Source organism: Eumetopias jubatus, unplaced genomic scaffold, assembly GCF_037043125.1.
Source record: "Eumetopias jubatus isolate StellerSeaLion01/CBP00866 unplaced genomic scaffold, mEumJub1_p1.0 scaffold_12, whole genome shotgun sequence".
NCBI classification, from domain to species: Eukaryota; Metazoa; Chordata; class Mammalia; order Carnivora; family Otariidae; genus Eumetopias; species Eumetopias jubatus.
In genome coordinates, this window is record NW_028274818.1 from 13,543,938 (window position 1) to 13,562,710 (window position 18,773).

The window sequence follows — 18,773 nt, forward strand, 5'->3', positions numbered from 1 at the left end:
TTACCAAATGGCAATAAACAAGAGAATAAAAAGACTGCACAGGGCTTTCTTCAGTCCTTGGTAGATACGTCCTGGCTCATGAGCTATAAAACATGACATTTCTGTAGTGAGTATCTTTGAGAATAAAAGCACAACCTTAAAGATGTAGGACTTTTCCAGCTCGAGATGATTCTCAGGGCAGTAGAGGTGTTCTCTAGTCTCAGCGATAATCCCGTGATAGGAAAAACACATCAACATACAATTGAAATAATTTATTTACCACTAGAGCACCACAAAACAGACATACATCATGTTTAAAATACAGCATAATCAGTCATCAAAATACAAAACAGCTATTCTTATATTCCATTTTTTTTAAACCATGCCAACCATGAAATTGTACTGCTGCTTAACATATAAAAACCGCCGCCCCACCCCCCAACCCGTACACTAACATCTTCCCATTCCCTCCCACCTCCCTCCCTGCCCACGGCAATATTTACTTATGGGAAACAAAGACCTTACAGAACCCCCAAACTAAAAAAAAAGATTCAAGAGATCTTAAAATAAAGCATTTAAAATATTATCAGTGCATTCATGAGGAAAGACAAAATAATACAAAACAAAACGTCATTCTGAGAGGAAAATACCTGCAGAAATAAAAGTGATTTACATAGAATTAATAGAAAATGGAAGGAAAAAAATCAACACACTCAATTTCTGGGATCGGGTCACACCCAACACGAGGGTCGTTTACTACCATGGCATCCCCTCTCTTGCTTTTCCAGTTTTCAAACCTGTGAATCCAATTTGTCATTTCATTAACGGCCAGGAAATGTCAGACAAGAAGTCTACTAGATCAAATAACTTCACTTGGATTCACACCTCGCCATGCTGCCCTTTAGGTGACACTGTAAATATTCCATTGTTTTGCCTATTAATTTTTCTCTTCAAGCTAAGGAAGAGACAACCGGTAAACTGACATCTCCTATCAACCTTGACGGAACGTTACCTTCTCTGCAACGATACGGCCAATCATTCATTTATTAAAGCAAGGTAAATTCTAGCCTCAGATCTAGAGAACTCTCATTCAGAGGGAAAAACAGAATTTTTTGATCATGGGCGTATTTGGCTTGTACCTCTAACAACCGTCAAAGAACATCTATGAAAACCTTAACTTTAGTGAAATCAACTAAGTGACTTACGCTGAGCGGGGCTTTTTTTTCTCCCTTAAAAAAAAAATCAACTAAAATGTCAATCTTTCCATTTCCCCCCGAAACACTAAAAACCTGATTAAAGGAGAAGATATATCCTATGAACTGTCTGATCTCTACAAACCGTAGAATTCTGTGAACATACCGATGAAACCAAGTTGGAGAAAGCTGTCTTCACCCAGCCACGAAGATTCTGAGTCTCAGTCAGATCCTGAGGCCCTTGCTAAAATGAAAATATTTCAGCTCAGTGATCTATACATCTATCATAGTCCCATTTTCCTAACATAGAAGATGGTTAACATCTGAATGGATTAGTAATGATGCTTAGAAGATGAAGGAAGACTAGTGAACTTGAGTCGATCCTTTTTATAAAAGGAAAACAAAAGGACAAGTGGACTCAGGTAGCTTATGTCATAATATTGGACAATGCACAAAGCACACGTGGAGCAAATACTCTAAAACACGTATTTGTACTGCAAGTCAAACTACAGCGGCCTTCCTCAAAGTCCTGGCCAGCTAAAGGAAACACACAGGTCTGAGTGATCATTAAAAAGAGCCCCAATTTAAGTCCAATCGAAATAATCATAGTTGACATTATTACAGAACATTAAAAATATGGTAAAAATTTACACATTACATGTAAAGTAGTTAACGTTCTGATTTAATAGTTTGCAAAAGAGATCTGCAGGTGTGTTTCCAATTATACTGGCTTCTCTCCCCATCTATTATAAGAATGTAGGTGTGGTTACATATACGGAAATGAAGAAAAACCTATAGCATAGCTACCCGGCAATACTTTAAGGTCTGAAGTTGGACTGGTACGTATCAAAACATTTCAACATGTCACTGGTTTACTAAACTGACAAAGAGCCATTTACAATTAAAAAGAAAAAAAAATCTTACAGACTTATTCTGACTGAAAGTTTCCTTTATTAACAGGCTTTTCAGTTTTGAACCTTACAAGAAGCTTCCTTGGGCAGTCGGCACATAGCATGTGTTTTCGGGGTCTTTATCTTACTGCAGACTTGCTTGGTCATATAATAACTCGCTTGGTTTTTCATCCCGTTAATATGACCTCTTCTTTCTCTGGCTCGTTTGAGTTCAAGTTCCTTAAGCCATCCATGAGTTCCTGGCAAAGTATTTGGTCTCCACTTTATACACCTGTTTTATTTTCCAAGGGCAATGAAATGTTCATTATATAGTAACACACAATAAATAACTCACTGTTAACTCTAAAGGTAAGAATGGGAAGGGTGCCTATTGCATAGCAATACAGAAAAATCAAGTGAGGCATGGGGTAGGAACGGTATGTACAGCAACTCCACTTAATGGGATTTTCCTGTTTGTTTGTTTTTTCCTTTCACATAATTAACACTAACAAATTCTTCCAGTGTTTATTTTTTTCTTAAAAAAAAAAAAGGTTTCGCTTCTTGTCTCTCTCACTTACAGAGCAGGTGAAATGTAGAATAAAGCCTTCAATTTGTTTTGTTTTGTTTTGTTTCAGATGCCAGTTTTAACAAACAGAACACAGACTTCCAAAGTGTTTGAACTAGTACCGCTTTTTTCAAAAATTTTTAACACTGTTGAAGCAAGGCTCTCTTATGTTTTCTTGTTACAAACATCATCATTGTTCTTGCCGTTGTTCTCCTCCTGATCCTCCACCACGGGGTTATCATCTTGCCACTTTTCCAAGAATCTTAGCTGCATTTGCAAGACTTTACAATCATATTAGAGAGTTGTTCAATCTTGGGTGTTTTGCCGATGTAGTAGAGAATGGTTAGCGGTTCTAAATCCTGGGACACGCAGCAAGGAGAGGCAGATGCTTCTGGGTTTATGGTATTATATAGGCTGAGAACCTGAAAGGACATAGGAGAGGAAAGAGAACATAGGGGAAAAAAGGAGGGGGGGAGGGCAATTACTTTAAAAAGAACCATTCCATAGAGCCATAGTGTTACCTTATCCGTCAGCACTCAGGAGACAATTTAAACGAGTTTTGGTTTACAATTTCCTTCTCTTAACCCCCAATTATGGTCAACTTGATATGTGTTCCTAGTAATCACTGAATTCATCATTTTCCTACAGAATCCTTTCCTCCTGCATCGTAAACAAATGATTTTGTAAAGGCTCAGATTGCACAAAATCGCTCATTCAACAAAGTTTATAGTTTCCCCAATAATTCTGGACTTTGATCACTGCCTTGCTGCACACGCTTGCCAGGCCCTCAAAAAACTTGGTCCTCTTAGTATTTGCTCTGGTGTCTACACTTCCTTGTAACCGAGGGTCTATTTCCAATTCCCACCTAGGTTAGAGTTCCATTAAGCTCAGAGACTCTATGGACTTTGTTTCGACCTCATAGCCCGAACAAGGCAATATGAGACTGTTGTGCTCCGTGAAGAAGCGAATACACGGAGGAGTAGAAGAATCACTTCTCCAACTCCCATCAGAGCTTTAATCTACCCTTAGGTATAGAAAAAAAACACCTGTCTGCATGTGAAACCTCTCTGTGCTGTGTCTTTGTGGGCCAAATTAATGTCACCTACCTTTTCGCCTAAAAGAAAAAAGACATGAGTCTTTCCATTTCTTATTGTTTCATAAATACGATAAAACAGTAAGCAGTTAAGAGTTAATTAAGAATGACACTAGGGTGCCTGGGTGGCTCAGTGGGTTAAGCGTCCGCCTTCACCTCAGGTCATAATCCCAGCGTCCTAGGATCGAGTCCTGCATCGGCTTCTGGGGAGTCTGCTTCTCCCTCTGCCCCAGCCCCCTGCTCGCGCTCTCTCACACACACACTCTCTCTCAAAAATAAATAAATAAAAATCTTAAAGAAAAAAAGAATGACACTAAAAGCAAGCTCTCTTTTTAACTATTCACTTTCTTACATTTCGCTTAAGACCACGAGGGTAATAATAATCAACCCTCCATTAGATTCCTTGTGGTAAATGGTGGTGTCTAAGTTGGAGGGCTTTAGCCAGTCCCACAGTGGAATGAAGAGAAAGTTTTAGAGTTAGTCCCATATCCTTAACTCCGTTTTATATCCAAGGGGGATGGGACTTTTACCAATGGAAGTATGTAGGTTCCCCAGTGATGATAAAGAGACATTTCCAAGGATGCCATTAATGTGTTAGTCAAACAGCAAGTGACCTTTTCCTCGAGATTCACTGCGATTTTTTCAGCCGAAGACAGAAGATCTGTTCAGTGCAGCAACACTGACTACTTTATTAAGCTACCTCTGGCTTCTTGGGTAACTGTCCAAACCACATATTTGTGACCATGACAGTTATTCTTCCTCTCTCCTTGAAAAACAAGCATGGTCTCAGCCTTCACACACTCCCTCTGTGTATCAGGGAGGGGAATTATATTTCTACTTGGCACTGGGGCCTTGCCCACATTATAGCTACTGTTGCCACAGACCAGTTGAAACAGCCTGGCCAGAGAGCTCAGACAAAGGGACAGGCATGAGCAAGTTTTCCTCACATGGCCAAGCACATGGTCAGCTGGGAGTGCCAAAATCTACAGGGGAGTTGGGAAAACAGCTGAAGGAAGGAGAATCCTATTTGTCAACTTAAAGCCTAGCATATGTAGGCATTTATAAATAAATAGACTTCATGTTCTACTAACACGTGATTTTTCATATGAATTAAAGAGGAATTTTATACTACAGATTGTCTAAAATAATTGATAACCCCCAAACTCTTGACTTGAGCCGAGTGCATTATGTGATCCTTTTGGCAGCAGATCCATTTTCCTACCCTGCAGTGAAGGCAATTTTTCTAATGCCTCTTTAATAAGGAGATTTACAGAGGCATAACCTCAATGTGTAGCCACATTTCAGGAATTAGACTCAGTAAGACAGAGCAAACGGAGGCCTTGGTTATAAAACAAGGAAGCCTGCGTTCCAAGTTTTGGTTTGTCACCAACTGTTTGATCCTGGGCAAGTCACCTACACGATCTAGACCCCAATTTCTTTAAGTAAAGTTAAATGTTTGGACAAGATAATTTATGGAGTCCTTTCCATCTCTAAAATCCTATATTATGAGGTACCAGGAAAAAGCATTAGGACAAGCATTATTACATAGAAAAAGTCTTTGCTGATCTGGGCTACTAACCCATGGCCTCCCACCTAGGACTGGCCCTCTGAATTAGCCTTCTAACCTCACTGAAGTAATTTGACAAATATTTAGATTCTTGTGTACTTTGGGTATATTAAAAAAGATGTGGAGATACTAATTTTCAAATCATTTTCTCTTATTTCATCTGTTTGCTCTTTATATCTACTCTTGAGCTTGGCATTGTTATTTTAAAGATCATTTTTTAACATAAACATTCTTTCTACTGACAAAAAATTGAGGTATTGAGGTTTAGAGAAGTCAAATGACTTTTTAATTGCCATCACTACTGAGTCACTATGCCAAAGCATCAACTGAGGTCCTCAAAGTTCTTTCCTCTATGACAGTCGTTGATGCAGATGATGACGGCTCCTTTTTTTAGATGGGGACCTGCGTCCCTTCACATCCAAGCTGTACATGACCCCAAGTGATATTTTGATTCCAAAAGATTTTTTATAGCTACTAATCCCTTACAATATAAAATAAAGGAAAAAATGAACAAAACGGTCTTCTGGTTGCTTATCATTGAATTGGGAAGGTAAAATCTACTTTTCAAACTGATCAGTGTTACTTCTGATTTCACCTACCCCCTACATTCTTGACCCCCCATTCAAAAGGATTTCTCCAGTACCCATTCATGTGTGATGATGAACGGGCACCAGGCTAATTAGAATCCACTGGACATGTTATCAGCAGGTACACGTTAGAGATCCCAAAATAGAAGAGATGGAGCCAAATACTTACCCTACTATGCTGAGTGTCTGAACTCCATAAATATGGGCACGCTCCGGCACAGAAGTTGGCATTGTACCCTTTAGGTTCATGTATCCATTTCCACCCAAGATCCCTCTTGAAATCAATGTAAAGTGGACGTAGGCAGCAATTATCCTGCACATTTCTGTTAGAAGAAAGAGTGGTGGAGCTTTTACAGCTGATTTCCCACCCACCCCCCATGCCTCATTCCAAGTCAGAAAAATGACTCCTTCACTCATGCAAACAGCATCCAATGAACAAGTATCATGGGCCAGGTTTGAATGGTTTTATAGTAATCTCAAATGACTTTCACGATGGAATGTCATGGTGACCTGCTGGACTACTTTCCATTATGAATTCTATACCCCGTGTCCCTTGGCTGTGACCTTGAAAGTCAAACCTTTCTCTTGAATGACTAGATAGAAGCAGAGAGGTGGCTGAAGAGACCAATCCCCCCTTTCCAACTAACACTGGACAGTTTTGCCAGTCAGCCTCGATTGCCCTTTCAAATACAAAATGAATGGAATACAACAGCCATTTTCAAAGAACCATCTAAGGCATTTGCCTTTGAGAACGAATCCATTATTTCATCTCCTGTCCCTAGACCTGGGAATGAGCCAGAGATCAAGACACGTGGAACTTCACTTTGTGCAACCACTGACTCTGGCGAGCAAAAAAAGCCTTTTTACTCATGAGCTCTTTGAGCACTTTATCAGTGAGAACCCCTTACTGCCCCATAGCTCTCAAAATAAAGAAAGAACTTTCCTCTTATGAGGCTTGATAAGAAACCCCAGGAGAACACTCGTACTCTCCCCTCCATGAACTCTTTCAGGAGTGGGAAATAAATTTGTGTTGCCCTCACTTCTCTCAGATTCTGTAGCTAATGACACAATAAATAGCATTCTTCTTCTATTTCTCTCATCTCTGTGAAAAAGGGCATGGCCATGGGCACTCTACCGTGGGGCGGGGGGGTGAGGGCTTCATACAGATGGTGAGTCTTTCCAATTAAGGGTCCGCCATCATACGCTTCAAGTAACCTTATAATTGCTCTGGGGAGCAGGGAGCTCATTTTCTTCTTCAACCCCAAAGCACTTCAGAGGGATTTGGGAAAAAATTTTCTGACTTCACACTTGGTGTATTGCAAGGGGTTGAGGACTACCACACAGAAAAACTTTTAAAGCCTCTGGGGAGAATGCTCTTAGGAGGTATGATGGCTCTCCTGTACTACACCTGGCCTTAAGCAACAAGTGGAATTTAGGTCAATTTGTAAGAAAAGACAAAGGCAGTGTTAAGAGTTAACAGATGTAATTACTTTGTTTTATTTTTATTTCCTTTACCTAAAACAATAGGCTGCATCCAAAGCACGCTTCTTCCGCCGGTTGGACTGTTGTGACTCAAGTCTGTAGGAGGGCAACAACATTAGCAGGAGATGTGGGGTCTTCCCACTGTTTTTTTTCCTAGTGGACTTTATAGTTTTCTGATCACCACTGGTATATGTGGAGGTGCCATCAATACCTTGAAAAAATGCATTTGGGTAACAAACATTTAGCTTTACCTTCATCAAATATAACCAGCCATTCTTTTTTCCTTTGTATCTTGTCACAAACAGTCGTGATGACCTCACAAGAGCATCATCAGCTGGCTACCGCCATTCCCCACAGAAATAGATATGGCACGAGGAGACAATCACAGGTGACAATGGACACTTCTCACTGAGGCTCTTGGCAGGAGGCAGTTCAGTGTCCAAGGCAGGCCTTGTTGGTTATGAAGGTCACTACAGAAGAAGACTTTGACCATAGTCCAAGGGCAACCTAGGTAGTTTAGTCAACCCTCAGTTCAGGCTGTGTTCAGCCCCTCAGTGACTGAAGGCACAGCAAAAGAACATGCCTTGTCCCTGCCAGTTCACTCTCTTCCTCAGACTCCTAAACTCAAAAGACTTTCCTCATGAACACAACCTGAGACTTACACGAAATTGCAGTGAATTAGGTTCAAGGGAAACAGAAGTCACCCTTACTTAATGCTATTTGGGGAAGCTGTGAAGAAAGGGCTTTTTCATTTATTTTATGGCATCCTCAACACTTTCCTGATTCCATCTGAGATTTAGAAACTCGAGCTCCCCAAAGCATGCTCAAGAGACTGCCAGTTTAAGCACTTAATCTCCACACTCTAGAGAATCATGGCTAGGTTAGAGACTGAAAAAAATCTCTAGACCTCCGGGAGTATTTTTCCATGAGCAAGGGCCACCGTAGCCTTCTGCAAGTGGACGGAAGTCCTGGGTGGTGGTAGCTGGGGAGGGGAAATCAGCTCCCTGGCATGCTGGTGTGGAGCCGCTGTGGCACGAGCACATGGCAGCCATCCCTCTTTACCTCTCATCAATCGAACTGGTTAGCTAATAAGAGAAGCAACTCCAACCCTTGGCATCTCCTCATTCTCCTTGACCTTTGGCTAATCACTAAGAGGTGAGCAGGAACAGGGAACAACTAAAGCCTCGTTATGTCTTTATAAATTATTCCAAAAGTCTGATCAGGCAGCCACCGGAAATACTGGGCACCAGCTGGAAATGGTGGAGTGTTCTGATACATGGGAGGTGAGGTAAGGAGGCTATGGTATGAGGGGCTTCCCAAGTGAAATATGGTTGTAGGCCTCCCGACATTGCGCCTGGGGCATTATCAATGGGTGTCCTTGAATGTATGCTATCTTCCGCTGTAATATCAGCATAGCTGGAAAGTTGGCTTGCTTGAATGAAGAATAAAGGGCTTACCTGACTAATAGTTTGGAAAGTTGATGAATCAGTCAGTTAGTACTGCCAAGTCATCACTGGGCAAGGAGCAGCGTAAACAGGGAACCAATTGCTTGGTCCCAATCCCTTCTGCCTTCATATATCTTTCTCCAACCTTATCTTTACCCAGATAATTACAACTCCCCAGCCTCACCCAATAATCCCCTCCTCACATGCAAACGGACTTCATCCCCCATGAGATCATGAATATAGACCCTTCCCTGCCCCACCTCGTATGACCAAGTTTCAGTTACCTGCAAATCTTGCTTCTAGCTCTTCACTTTTATTGGGAATGATGTAATTATTAGATGGTACAAAGGTGCAGCAGGGACAGTGTAAACTTATTTTAAATCCCAGGTTTCTGTCTGGAAAACATTAAGTCAAGGAGGTCATTTGGATGTGTGACAATACCCTTAAATCTGCAATCAACTTACAGTAACGTGGGGTCACTGAGCATCTAGGGAGGAGGACAGAGGGCAGCTGTAACCTTTATGGTGGAGCCATTCATGGACGGCGTCAGTCACGTCAAAGGAAAGCCATTCGCCTTCTGCTCTCGTCTTGACGACTTTGCTGTCAATGTAGCGCTGGGTTGGAGACGTTAAATCTTTGGATTTGAGAATCTGGAGAAGGAGAGAGAGAGGGAACAAGCTCAGCTGGCATAAGGTCAGCATGACTAACCCAAAACCATTAACAGTATTCCAATTCATTATCTAAACTTAGCTCCACTCTGGTACACCCATGTATTGTCATCCCATAGCACGTGTGCATAAAAGCATAACACCAGGCCACATGCCATAAAAAACAGAGCTACTAAGTCAGCTGTGTGTTATGATAAAGGTGACAGGAACCATAAAGCCAAGTGTCTAAGAGAAAGTGACAGTAATTATTTTACTTTGCTGACATAAGCTTTGTAAGATTTCAGCCATAAATTCTATGCTATTAAGTTAACGGTTTTGTTGTTCTGCTTTTTAATCTGGGGAGCTGAGAGGTGGGGAGGGACAGGAGGAGGGGTCCAGAGGACCCATGCTCACCCTCTAAAGGTCCTGACTTATAAATCTCCTTCTAATATAGAGAAAAATGTCCCAACCCTGGTTCCTAAATCCACCCACATTACAATATGTGGCATGCCTCAGCTTTTGAGGTAAGTCTCTAGCTGGGGTTTTTAGTCTCCATGTGACTTGTTATGATTGATAGAGATATTCCATATCCCACAGACAAAGAATGAATTGGGGCAGGAGCAGTCTGGCATAGTGTGAGTGAGACTCTGAAAGCCAATCAGCCTGAACACTGAGACTTTAGAAGGATTCATTTAGTTCAAATATGTGAAGAGCAACTGCAGTAGGTTCTTGGGTTTCTATAGGAAGTGAACACTTCAGGTGGTTTTTAAAAATTCTGTCTGTCTTTAAATGAGAGTGTTTTATGAGCCAGTCAAACCAAGATCTCAAGTCTCCTAGAGCTCTATTAAATCCCTACCCAAACCTGTATCTTGCCTTCCCTCAGTACTCAGGGGCTTATACTGCCCTTCCCGACATTGAGTCTAACTATTCTGGGCTCGTTTCATACAAGTGGGCTGGTCTTTCCAACAAGTTCCTACGCTTCCCCAGGGCAGTGATCACGTCTTCAATTTGACGCCATTCCCAGGCACAGCACTCAATTTAATCAGTGTCGGTTAATGACTGAATATCTAGAAGCCTTACGTACTCTTCTTTCAACCCTGCAAAACAAAAATGCATAATCTTCCTGCTGATTTTAAAAGGACTTTTCTTCCATGTGCATACACGACTCGTTCAGATAATTCAGCAACAAATGCTTCCTAAAATATTTGGCATTAGGATAGATGTTTTTTCTGGATGAAGTAAGTTTAAGAAAGGAAAGAGATTCTCACAATGGAACTTTGGGGGGCCCTCAATGAATTTTAGACAAAACCTACTCTCCAGGTCTTGCCCCTGAGGGTCAGCACAGCCCACTAAGTGAAGGCAAGCTAGAGGCAATCATGATTCTACCACAGGGGAGAGATGTTCTTGGTGAATTAAAGGAAGCCGGTAAACATGGCTTGAGGGCTGGGCGCACTGGGCTCTGGGCTTGGCACACATTATTTCATTTCATTTCATCCTCAAAACATTCCTGTAAAGTAGATTAATGAAACTTTAGTCTCAGGGAGGTTCAGTAACTCACTCAGTGCCTCGTGGTGAACACATAGGGAGAGAGGATTCAAGGCAAACCCCTAATTTCCCCATTTCAGTGCTGGATTTTGAAGCCAAAGAGTTATGGGGGTCAGATTTGAATCACAGTTCATCCTTACCCCCTTCCAGGTAACCAAAAACCATTCAGTGATAGAAGTAAAGATTTTTAAATAAGAATAAAATAAATGTTGGTACAAGATGGAAATATAACTTGTGGAATGTATACACAGTTAATGCTCATAAACCTGTAACTTTAAAGATACAGCTTCACAGCAGCCCAATCCTCTGGAAATAAAACCTTGCCTTGAAAACACTCCCAGTTGGACAAATAAGACACCATGTATCCAATTCATAATCAATGGTATAATTAACCTAACCTAGGATAAAAATTATAAAACAATGGTTGCGAAGTTTTCAGGCAGTTCCCTCTGCCTCGCTGCTTAAAAATTGGTAGCAAATCCAGAATGCATTTTTCTGATTTTAAATTTTTTCCCCTAGTGTACCTCCTATATTGATGCATTATTTCATAATGCTTTTATATTTGCTTTGCTCCTAATCAGCACAGTGTATGTCTTATTTATCTTCTTATCCCTAACACTTAGACATAATGTCTAGAACAAAACATTGCTTTCATTGTTGTATTAATTACATATTATATATATGTATATATAATATATCAAATGTCTATGATATCTATCTGTGATATAAATATCACTGAAGACACAGAATTTTTTTAATGACTGTATTGACCAAATGGGCAGAAAAAGCACATACCAGCAAATCTATGGAAATTTTTCACCTCAGAGAGAAGGGGTAAATTTAGATGATCTTGCTTTAAAAGCAGACCAAAAGGGAGCAAAAAGATTCTGAAACTTTTTTATTTCTTAAATCTCATCTTCTAATAAGTGCTTCCTCAGCCACAAAACACCAGTAGGTTCTAACAGTGGACAACTTCATATTCTCACCTGACTGATTGATTCTCTATGTCTTTTTGCTAGTTCAAGAACAAGCCCATTTAAACCACCCAAGAACGACAGCTAGTTAGTTGCACAATTCTGAAACAGAGAGGTGGCTTTGGTCTTGTGGGTTTGCTGTCTCAAACTTTATGGCCAAGGAGTTCTTAAACTCACTTGTTGCAATCGAACTCCATTCTTTCTTACCAAGTCCTCAGTGGAAACAGGAAACAGCTGCTTTCCATCACTCAAAGACTATCCTTCATATTCTTGGAGACTATTATTAAGTCCCCCTCAGCATGCCCACTCTCTCTCTCTAAGCTAAATAAACCCTGTTCCTTTAGCCCACATTTAGAGGGGCAATTTCCCAAACCTTTAATCACTTGGGCCACTAACTAGGATGAATGATGCTCTATAAAAGTACTCCTCCTACAGCTTCGTGGTGTTGTCTCAGAACTGCCTAGAAAACCTTCTAATCATATCTCAAAGCCTGAAATCTTAACTTGAAAGGTAACTTCTTTCTAAGAATAGGCACAACCTCCCTATTCCCTGTTTATCTTCCATTTATCACCCACAAAAAATTAAACTGGAAGGGAAGAAAATCAACCCCCTGCTATTATCGATTAGGACTTCCTCCAATTCAAGAGTTTATACAGTCAGTCAACTTCCCACTCCATTTTAGCCTTTGCTGTCAACTTTCTCCAGTCTCCCAACAAGTGTATTGAACATGAACAGTCGTGGATATGCAGCTGTTTTTTTCCAGAGTCAGAGTCGCTTCTAAATTCCTCTACACATCATATCATGACAAAGATAGTTTAGTTGAAACTAGAAGCTCTCTTAACTGGCTTCCACTTAACTAGCCAGATTAATCGGTATTCTCCATTTGTTCTGTAATATATATTGGTTTATGCTGGGGTTCATTGCTGGAAAACTACTCTCTAGTATGTTTCGAGAACTTCTGGTCTTATCCGTTGAGTTGTATGCTTAGCAAATATCAACTGTATATGTTTCTCAACCTGTGTATGCTAGTTGGACTTGATATTGTAATTATCCAGGGGAATCAAATGGTCTAGAAATTATAAAATGCAGGCCCGATATTTAAGAGAGCTGTTGCTTTTGTGAAAACCAAGTTGACTGCTTTGTAAAGTCTTCAGTACAAATTGCTTTAAAAACACTTAAAAAAAAAAAACAGTTTGGTGGTTCCTCAAAAAGGTAAACATAGAATTGCCATTTGATTCAGTGATTCCACTCCTAGGTATATAACCAAAAGAACTGAAAGCAGGGCTCAAACAGATACTTGCACCCCAATGTTCATAGCAACATTACTCACAATAGCTGAAAAGTGAAAACAACCCAAGTGTTCATCAATAGATACACAAACAATATAAATAAAATGTACTGTATACACATAACAGATTATTTAGCCATAAAAATGAATGAAATTCTGACACATTACAATATGGATGAATCTTGAAAACATTATGCTAAGTGAACTAAGCCAGACACCAAAGGACAAATAATATATGATTTCACTTCCATGAGGCCCCTAGAATAGGCAAATTCATAGAGATAGAAAGCAGAATAGAAGTCACTAGGGGTGGTAGGGAAGGAAAACGAGGAGTTGCTATTTAATGGGTGCAGAGTTTCTGTTTGGGCTGATGGGAAATTTCTGGAAATAGTGAGTGGTAGTGGTTGTATGACATTGTAAATGTACTTAACGCCACAGAATTATATACCTAAAAAGTGGTTAAAAGGTTAAATTTATGTATATTTCACCACAACAAACCCTTTTTCTAATTTCAGATGTCAGAGAGACAGCTATAGAAGAAATAACAGGAATAATATGATAACAACCTAGAAGGATCCCGGGGTGCCTCGGTGGCTCAGTTGGTTTAAGCATGCAACTCTTGATTTTGGCTCAGGTTGTGATCTCAGGATCATGAGATCGAGCCCCACATCAGGTTCCACGCTCAGCGTGGAGTCTGCTTGGGGTTCTCTCTCTCCCTCTCCCTCTGCTCCTCCCCCTGCTCACTCTCTAAATAAATAAATAAATAACTTAAAAAACAAACAAACATCCCTAGAAGGATCCTCCACTCGGGCTGCTCAACAATTATCCTGAAATTTCTTCTTCAAAGAAATGAAAAACTAGAAATTTTAGATGATGCATAATGGATGTGGTTCATGCAAAAAATACAACATTGATTGGCAGTAGTCAGAGCCATAGAAAAGTCCTTGGCCTTTTATAAAACACTCAGCATGTAAAGAGTGTGTGTGTGTGTGTGTGTGTGTGTGTGTCTTTGCGTATGCATACGCATATACATATATATGTTTTGTTAAGATATTTATTCCCCTCTCTCACTCACTCATTCTCTCCTGTTTCTATAATCCCGTTTTGACTTTTTTCTTTAACAGATGAACAACTGTTTCTGATTGAATTAGAAAGGAGAGCTTCTAATATATTGAAAATGAAATTTAGCTGCCCCTCGCTTAGCTACCACCCACAGTGGTATGAATGTTACCTTCATTACATTATTGATATACACACATTATCTATAATATGCGCAAAATACCCACATACCGCCTTTGGCAAGGCTCTAAACTCTTCACTGAATTACAAAACTCCCTACACAGAAGGATCCATTCATCTCTCTGCCACTGGAAAGCAGCCAATCAGGAGTGGATTGAGGCAAAAGTCACTGATGTTACCCAATAGTTCAGGGCAAAAAGAAAGAAAAAAAGAAAGAAATAGAAGACTAGATGCAAAATTACAGCCAGAGGAAATCTTAGGCTTAGAGGAATAATGTTGTAAATCAACTCAGGTTTGGCTTAGACCCCAAGGGCGATACGTACTCCTCTCCCATGAGACACTAGAAAGAGGTATAAGACAGCATTAAGAATTCCATTTTACTTTGCATATTAAGACATCAACGGACCTAAAGGAGAACCAGGGGGCCAATTCAACCCAGACTTCTAATGCGAAGGTAAATTTAACAATAGGGCTGTAGAGAAAAACCCAACACCAGGTTAACTAGTTGTTTTTAAATGCATTTAATGTTTTTATTGTACTTAACATTTAAATGCATTTAAATGTTTGCGGTTACTGGCACAGAGTGATTAGTAAATGCTGAATTAAGCACCTACTCTGTGGGCCCTCCCTGAGCACTTTGTCTCAGATATGCTTTAACTTCCCTATCATGAAATATCAGTGTCAGAAAGGGACCAGAAGGCCATCGGCTTCAACCCATACGATTCATTCATTGACATCTCGGTCTCTGTCTGAAGACTTCTCGTAACAGCGGACTCAGGACTTCTTGAGAAAGGCCCTCTCACTTCTGAATAATTTGTATGTTGTAATCCTTTCTTCTCTTGGATGTAAACTCTCCAACTAGTTCTACTTAATAATATCATTGCTTCATATGCATACTATCATTTCCAGTTTTTCAAATATTTGCACATGTTCATGTTTTTTTTTGGTCTTCACAAAAACCCTGTGGAGTGGACATCATGGCCCTTATCATCTACAGTTTGCAGCCAAAGGGAAAGAAGCCTGAAATACGTACCTGCGTGACCACAGCCCTGTAGGAAAGGTCTGGACTAACATCCTGCCCTCTTCATTCCAGAGGAGAGGGGTTCCTCATATTGTGTTTTGTTCTCTGGAACAAGATATAAAATTCTCTTTCTTTTCTCTGTCAGGCCCCAATCATAGGAGGCGCCTTCTCTCACCTGCCTCTTTCAGAACAAGGTTTGAGGAGCTTCACCATCCTTGTCAAGCCCCCCTTCGATGCTCCTCTTGTAATTACTTCCTCAACATACTCAGATGCAGTCTAGCAGGATGTGGAGAACATTACAGAATGTGCCACATGTGGAAAAGAGGGGCTGTGGCTTCCCTTGTTCTGGTCACTATTTTTAATGCAAACTATTTACTTTTGGCAGTAACCACATCACACCATTGAGTCATAGTAAACTTTTTATAAAATAAAACCTTTGTCCTGACACAAACCATTAAGTCAGATTTTCCATCCCAAATCCTTTCTGGAATGACATGGAATAAAGAGAAAGAAATGAAGGGAGGCAAAAAGGGAAGGGAAGGTGGTTTATCTAGCTGCGTGGTTCTCTAAATTCAGCCTGCGTTAGAAACATCTGGAGGGCTTATTACATAAGACACAGACTGCTGAGCCCTAACCCCCCAGACTTTCTGATCTAATAGGGATGAGACTGCGGCCCAAGAATCTGCACTTCTGACATATTCCTAGGTGATGCACAAACTGCTGGTCGACTCTGAGAACCACTGCTCCAGTCTATGTTTATGTAATTCATTCTCGAACCTAAATGCAAATTACGCATGATCTTTGTTAATTTTGAACTTCTTATTTGGCCCTGACCTTGGATTTTAGCCTTTTGGGAGCTCTCCGAATCCTGTTTGCTATCAACACATATGCTATTCTTCTTAGCCACATAGTACCAGCAACCGTGTGCTTCGTCAGGGTGACGGTACCAACGTTAAATCACCTAGGGCCAAAACCATACCCTCTAGCTGGATCCTTGGGTCCTTCTTTCCTGGGTGGCCCTGTTTCTTTGGTCAACACTCCATGGTTATGTTATATACAGCAGAAACAATATAGAACTTCCCTAGCGTGAGGTGTGAGGCCCAGTTTAGTCCAGGAGTCTTGTCCATTTTCATCAAGTGACAATTCAATCCTGTGGTCCCTTAGGTTTCTTTGAAGAACCCCATAGGGCTTGCCAAGTGCCTCTGGAAATCGTTAATGTAGCAAAAAGTCTCATAGGCTTGGAAGTCAGGCAAACAACAAAAACTAGCACTTACTGGATCTGTGATTTTCTTATCTATGAAATGGGCTAATAAAACCCACCTTCCATGGTTAAGAGAATTAAATAACACATGAGTAGGGAAAGCATCTATCACATTGCTGGTATTCAGGTGAACGTGAATTATTATTATAATTACGTTCCTTATCTAGTCAAAATCTTCCAGAGGCTTCTACTGTCTAGTGAATAAACTCCAGATCCTGCAGTTTAGTATTTAAGACACAACCTGCCACCAATCTATCATCTTAGACTCGCCTCTCATCCCGAGAAAACTAATCTAAACACTATCCCTAAAACATATTCCGTGTCCCAACTCTGTGTTTAGACTAGTATCCCTATCAGAATGTCTTCCCCACTCGCCCAGTTTTTACTTAAAAACAAAAACAAACTTAACAATAGCAAAAACCTTTCTATTCTTCAGCCCCACTTTTCAATGAAATGGTTACTTTCACTCTGAAATCCCTTTTCTTGTCCCAGTCTCCCAGCAATTACTGTGTGTGCCAAGCATTCAGCCCCTTGCACATAGTGGCCTCACGGGTAATCCTGCCTGTGCATAAATGTCCATTTCTTCCAAGGGAATAGCCAGCTCCTAAAAGAGAGAGGGAAACATGTACTTATTTACATCTCCATAATCCCTATACTCTAGTTTGCAGACACTGGAGGCTTCATTGATTTAATTTTAGAGAGTTGACTCTCCGGGTTGAAATCTTGCTACTATCAACATTTCCTCTCACACAAACAAACAGAGCACACTCCTGAAGGTGTTTCTTGGCTTCTCTGCAGGAGGAACAGGTGGTTCTCCAAAATATCACTTGCAGAACCAACCTATAGGTTCTGAAATATTTTATATGATCAGTTCATTGGTTTGGTTACTCATTCATTTGTTGAATAATTGCTGGGCATCTTATATATGCCTGAGTCCTCATTTATTCATCTGTTCCAATTTATTTTATAGCTCACTTCCTCCAGTTTAGTTCAACAGCTATTAAGCACTTGCTGTGAGCAAGGCTTTGCCCTTCTGTCCAGGACAATAAGAGGGTCCCTGTTCTTAAAACAGCGCACACTCTAGTAAAGGAACGAGGTCTCCCAACGATTGAAAGCCATGTATTCACAGGCCACAATGAGGCCACCGATGCAGCTTGACTAGGAGCAAGGAGATAACTATCAACAAAGTGAAAAGGTAACTAACGTCTGAAAGGTTGGCAAGAATAGTGGGCACTGTGAGAACACAGTCCAGATCATAGAGATGTGCTGGGTCATTACAAAAGGGAACAAATAGATGGAATCTTCCTTTCTCTGCAGGGCTCCTTCATCCATCCTAAGCACCGGAAGCTTGAACTTAGAGTTTGCTTGGTAAGTGTGTTAGACTCCCAGGGGCTGCCTGAACAGAGCACCACAAATTGGGTGGCTTAAAAGAGCAGAATGTACTCTCTGGGGTACATGGTTCTCGGGGCAAGAAGTCAGAAATCAAGGTGTTGGCTGGGCCATGTTCCTGGGAAGCCTCCCATGGGGGATCCTTCCTTGCCTCTCCCAGCACCTGGTGTTTTGCTGGTAATCTTTGGCACTCGTTGGCTGGAAGCTACGGCATTCTCCCTGCGTGTCTCTGTCTTTACATGGTCATCTTCCTATAAGAACACTGATCATACAGAATGAAGGGTCTACCCCCTACTGCAGTAGGACCTCATTTTCACTTAACAGATTGTATCTACAATAACTCCATTTCCAAGAAAGGTCACATTCTGAGGTCCTAGGGATTAGGATTTCAACATATCTTTTTTTGAGGGAACACAATTCATACTATCAAAATAGGTGTTCGTAGGCTACACTGGGTTGAGTATGTTCTAAATGCTCTGACCATGAAGTCCTTCAAAACAAAGGATGTTCTGGCTCTTTCTTATTCTTCCACAAAGTCTTTGCACAGTCCGTTCTTGGTAAATGCTTGTTGACTAAGAATTCATTAGAAAGACACACACAATAAAGTG

At 40.7% G+C, this 18,773-nt stretch overlaps 1 protein-coding gene across 2 annotated transcripts in view; it reads right to left on the reverse strand.

Moving 5' to 3' along the window:
- Window positions 1-473: 473 nt before the first annotated feature.
- TGFB2 (transforming growth factor beta 2) overlaps window positions 474-18,773 on the reverse strand; it is an 80,458-nt gene continuing 62,158 nt past the window's right edge. For both annotated transcript variants that reach the window (XM_028104787.2, XM_028104785.2), the window contains 5 exons: window positions 9,319-9,451; window positions 9,086-9,196; window positions 7,390-7,567; window positions 6,044-6,197; window positions 474-3,049 (listed from right to left, as the gene is read on the reverse strand). In XM_028104787.2, coding sequence (XP_027960588.1) covers window positions 2,891-3,049; window positions 6,044-6,197; window positions 7,390-7,567; window positions 9,086-9,196; window positions 9,319-9,451 — 735 coding nt within the window. In that variant the 3' untranslated portion in view covers window positions 474-2,890. The remainder of the gene's footprint in view (window positions 3,050-6,043; window positions 6,198-7,389; window positions 7,568-9,085; window positions 9,197-9,318; window positions 9,452-18,773) is intronic.